Source organism: Blennius ocellaris, assembly GCF_963422515.1.
Source record: "Blennius ocellaris genome assembly, chromosome: 15".
NCBI lineage: Eukaryota > Metazoa > Chordata > Actinopteri > Blenniiformes > Blenniidae > Blennius > Blennius ocellaris.
The window spans coordinates 641,449-646,448 of NC_137664.1; the positions used below are offsets into that span (position 1 = coordinate 641,449).

Genomic DNA, 5,000 nt, shown 5'->3' on the forward strand with positions numbered 1-5,000 from the left:
AAGTCATTGTCACCAAAGACATCAAAGTCATTCTCATCAAAGTTTCATCAACAGGAATCAAGTAAATCCAGAAAGCAAGGACTTTTTTTTTAATAGTGACTCCCTCAGTGTGAAACCTGGACCTGATGGATGAAGAGCTGAGATCCTGGTTTTCAAAAACTTCTCCATCACTGTCACTGACACAGTACTTTGATACAAGATGGTAGCAGGAGGTGGAGATGAACCACACTGACGTCTGTCACTTTACATTTCACCGGCAAAGTTCTGTGCTGCCCTCTAGTGGTGAAGAGTATTTATACATGAACGTGTTTATTGCCTGGAAACAGGTTTTTTTTAAAAAAGTGGGCGGGTCTTATGTCGTCACCTGTTCTTGTCCCTGAACCTCTTGTCGGAGGACAGCAGGTCCAGCAGCTGCTGGATGTGGGCCAGGCCGGGCAGGAAGACCAGGATGGCGCCGTCCAAGTCCACGAACTGCGGCGCTTTGTCTGCCGGAGACACGGAGGGGGACACGGGGGACATGAGTGGCGGCGGGGACGAGACCGAGACCGGCTCCGCCGCGTCCCGACGGCTGCAGTACCCAGGTAGGCCACCAGGTCCACCAGCAGCTCCATGTTGATCTTGTTGGGGTTCATGTACTGCAGGACCTGCCGGGTGCGGCTGCTGAAGTGGTCCAGGTCCGGACCCAGGTCCCAGCCGGAGGACGAGTCCCTCAGGATGAAGTCCTGTTGGCGAGACGCGCGTGTTTTCAGGACGAGGTCATTTGAACAAAACCAAAAGCGGCTCCAGTCTCGTCATGAAGCTCATTTAATGAAACCTTCTGGTGCGGAAATACAGTTTGACGTCCTTTAATTAGACGGACAACAATAGTGGACCCAGAACTGAACCCTGCGGGACGCCAGGTACCAAAGACCGCCGCCAGACGGTCGTCTGGGATTCAGGAAAAATGTCAGTTAAAATGTGGAGAAAAAAACACTGAGAACGACTCCAACCTCAACTTTAAAGTCCCAGTGAAATGTAAAACACGACTTTGCTAAAAACGCTAGTTGGGGTTCTACTTGTAAGGTTCCTCCGACTCTGCCCCTCCACTGTTGTCGCATAACAAAGTTATTTGAATTTTGAATCTCCAGCCGAGGAAGTCGGGGGAATCCTTCTTCTTCGTGGGTCATTGTGGGCGGAGTCTATGTGTGACGTCACGAGTTGTGCAGATCTCGATCTGTTGTGTTTATATCGGCTTGTTTCCTCTTAAATATCCAAGTTTTTACAGTGTTTTGAAGTTATAGTCGGCGTTTTATGAGCCTTGATGAAAGATTGAGCCTGGAAGAGACCAGAGAGGAGGAAAGGAGCACGGGTGGCGGGAGCCGCTAGCGGCTAGCCGCTAGCTCGGGCGTCTAGTAGACAATCAAGTAATACCTGGACTCATCTTCGGTGATTCCGCAGTCGGAAAATCCAACGAGTGTTTTGGAGGTGGGATTTTCATTTCACTAGGACTTTAAGGACCCGATTTTCGGGGAACCTCAACGACGGCCGTCACCTGGTGCTGCAGAGTCTTTCCTCCTTTCTGCGTGACGGAGACGTTCACCTCCTCCTCCTCCTCCACAATCCTCTGGCAGTACTCCGAGTCCTTCTCCAGGACGTATCCCGTCTCCTCCACGATGTCCTCCAGGTGGAAGACCTGCAAAAGAGGGAGACCCTTGCTGTGTGACGCAGCTTTTCTCTGGCGCCCCCTTCCCCCTCCCCTACCTCCCCTACCTCCCTACCTCCACGGGGAAAGTCCTCCCCGGGATGTTGATGACGGGGCAGCGGTTGAAGTAGCTGGAGAACTTGTGGCAGTCGACGGTGGCGCTCATCAGGACGAGGCGCAGGTCGGAGCGCCTCATCACCACGTCCTTCAGGATGGTGAGCAGGAAGTCGGACTGGACGCTGCGCTCGTGGACCTAGCGGGGGGGGGGGGGGGGTAAACGTGGCGTTAAGTCAACAAGCCCCTCCCCCAACCTCCTCAACCGAGGCGCCTGGGTCGTCACGCACCTCGTCCACGATGACGTGCGTCAGGGAGCCGAGGTGGCGGTCGTGCTGCAGCTTCCTGAGCAGCACGCCGGTGGTGCAGTACAGCAGGCGGGTCCAGTCTCCGGACTGGTTCTCCATCCGGATCTGGTAGCCGCACAGCGCCGTCTGCAGGCCGCATGGAGACGCAGCGTCAGCGCGGACTGGAGGCTCCGATTCCCCCCCCCCCCAAAAAACGCCAATCGAACTGTCAACGTTTCAGATAAACGTTGGTCGAGACCTCGGTGACGCCGTCGCTAAAGCTAACGCATTAGCATTAGCCGCAAAGCCACGCTGAGTTTGGGGGGAAAAAAATACCCAGAATGCAACAGGTGTAGGAGAAGGTTGTTGGACGTTTCACTGTAAAAAAATCTATGTTTTTGAAACTTTTGAAATCCAAGCTGGACGGTTTGGGCCTCAGGAAGCCAATAATACTGGACCCAGACCAGAACCCTGTGGTACGCCTCACACCTAGGACACACCAAGGACACACCTAGGACACAACAAGGACACACCAAGGACACACCTAGGACACACCTAGGACACGCCTAGGACACACCAAGGACACACCAAGGACACACCAAGGACACAACAAGGACACACCTAGGACACGCCTAGGACACACCAAGGACACACCTAGGACGCAACAAGGACACACCAAGGACACACCAAGGACACACCTAGGACACAACAAGGACACACCAAGGACACAACAGGAACACACCAGGGACACAGCGAGGACACAACTGGGACACAGCTAGGACACAGCAAGGACACAACAAGGACACACCTAGGACACACCAAGGACACCGCTGCAGACGTAGCCACCAGTAGATTATGTTGAATTGAGGAAAATGGCCCTTGGCTACTAACATTTTCACCAAAAAAACCCAAACAATTCCTCTGGAAAATAACTAAAAATCAGTAAAATACAGTGAAATGTCCCTGAAAACTTCTAGAAGTTGTTGTACAATGTGTGTTTTTTTTTCAAACTCACCCTGACAGCATAGCTTTGCGGCTAATGCTACCGTAATTACCGGACTATAGGGCACCTGAATACCAGCTGCGCCCACCGTATTTAAAAAGAAAAGGAAAGGTCGGGGTTACGTGATGCACCTGAACGCATCGTCGCCTGAAGCTGGTTAAGCTGCAAACTGTGTTTTTACCGCCGTTCTCGTTGACGTTTTTTGACCGATTTATGATTTGGCCGATTCGGACGCGTCACCGCCGCCACCCGACGCCCAGACGGCGCTTCACCTTTGACCCCGGGCCGTCCTGGCAGCCCAGCTCCTGGCTGACCCTGCAGGCCAGGCTCATGGCGGAGATCCGGCGCGGCTGCGTCACCACCACGTTGCAGTCGCGCGGCGCGGCGCCGCCGCACAGCAGCTCCTCCAGGAGGAACTGGGGGATCTGCGTGCTCTTGCCGCTGCCCGTCTCGCCGGCCACCACCACCACCGGGTGGCGCTGCAGGGCCTCCAGGACGCGGTGCCGGTGCTGGAAGACCGGCAGCTGCTCTCGCTCCGCCTGCAAGGAGACGAACGCTCGTTGGGACGCCTCCGGATCCTCGCGCCGCGCCGGACGCCTTCAACGTGTTCGTACCTTCAGTTTGTTGGCGAGTGGCGACTTCCTGAGTTTGAGCAGAAGCTCTCTGGCGTCCTGGAGCGCCGCCGCCGCCGTCCCGTCCTTCCTCCCTCCTCTCCTCTCGCCCCGCCCCTCCCCCTCCTCCCCCTCTCCTCGCTCGGCCACGTCGAGGCCGGCCAGGTTCTCCCAGGACTCCTCGGGCTCCTCCTCCTCCTGGTGGTGGTGGTGGTGGAGGTGGAGGCTCCGCCCCCCTCCCGCCGGGGGCCCGGGTCCCGGCCCCTGGCTCTGGTTCTGGTTCTGGTTGTGGTGCTTGAGTCTGGTCAGGAGGCGCGAGATGAACTGGTCCCGGGGCTTGTTGGCGGCGCTGCGGCTCTCCTCCTGCTGCTGCTGCTCGCTGTCCCGCCACTCCAACCACACCTGGCGGTAGGTGGGGGGGAGGAGCTGGTGCACCGACTGGGGGGGAGGCGGGGTCAGCTTCCATTGTGGAGGTGCTGCGATGGCTGCTTCTACATCTATACTCTGTCTTTCTCTCTCTCTCCATCTCTCTTTCTGTCTGTCTCTCTCTGTCTCTTTGTCTCTCTGTCTCTCTCTCCATCAGTCTCTCTGTCTCTCTCTCTCTCTCTGTCTTTCTCTCTTTGTCTCTCTCTCTGTCTCTTTGTCTCTCTCTATCTGTCTGTCTCTCTCTCCATCTGTCTCTCTGTCTTTCTCTCTTTGTCTTTTTCTCTCCATCTGTCTCTCTCGCTCTCTCTCTCCATCTGTCTCTTTGTCTTTCTCTCTCTGTCTACATCTCTCTCTGTCTTTCTCTCTCTGTCTACATCTGTCTCTGTCTTTCACTCTCGCTCTCTCTTTGTCTCTCTCCATCTCTCTTCATCTGTCTGTCTTTCTCACTCTATCTCTCCATATGTCTCTCTCTCTCTACCTGTCTGTCTCTCTGTGTCTTTCTCTCTCGCTCCACCTGTCTCTGTCTTTCTCTCTTTGTCTTTCTCTCTCTCCCTCCATCTGTCTCTCTTTGTCTTTCTCTACCCCCCCCCCCCGTCTCAGTGTCTCACCTGTCCTTTCACCAGGTTGTAGAGAGCCAGCGTGGCCCCCAGGTGCTGAGCCTGCATGCCGTCCTCGGTCAGGATGCTGGGACAAACCTCCAGGACGTCTTCCGTCCGTTGGACGCGAACCCTGAGACGAGCAAACACCCGCTTTATTAATCCGTCCTTCAGACACCTGCTTTATTTTGAAGGGAACGAGAACCGGCAGGTTCCTACCTGCACTTCCAGTACCGGCCTGCGGGGACCTTGTTAAACGCCGGCGCCGGACTCTTGGGGAGGTTCTTCCGGACCCAGTCGATGAGGAACTGCTTGGGAGACTTTCCCGTCCAACTGCGAGCC

General features: G+C 55.5%; 1 protein-coding gene across 1 annotated transcript in view; it reads right to left on the reverse strand.

The window, feature by feature from the left end:
• The window catches only part of dhx29 (DEAH (Asp-Glu-Ala-His) box polypeptide 29), a 25,916-nt gene that overhangs the window by 13,053 nt on the left and 7,863 nt on the right, over nucleotides 1–5,000 (reverse strand). The window contains exons 9-17 of the mRNA XM_080510691.1: nucleotides 4,878–5,000; nucleotides 4,671–4,791; nucleotides 3,640–4,074; nucleotides 3,298–3,564; nucleotides 2,026–2,169; nucleotides 1,758–1,934; nucleotides 1,532–1,672; nucleotides 578–722; nucleotides 365–485 (exon numbers count right to left, since the gene is read on the reverse strand). The exon at nucleotides 4,878–5,000 is cut by the window's right edge and continues 46 nt beyond it. Coding sequence (XP_080366817.1) covers nucleotides 365–485; nucleotides 578–722; nucleotides 1,532–1,672; nucleotides 1,758–1,934; nucleotides 2,026–2,169; nucleotides 3,298–3,564; nucleotides 3,640–4,074; nucleotides 4,671–4,791; nucleotides 4,878–5,000 — 1,674 coding nt within the window. The remainder of the gene's footprint in view (nucleotides 1–364; nucleotides 486–577; nucleotides 723–1,531; nucleotides 1,673–1,757; nucleotides 1,935–2,025; nucleotides 2,170–3,297; nucleotides 3,565–3,639; nucleotides 4,075–4,670; nucleotides 4,792–4,877) is intronic.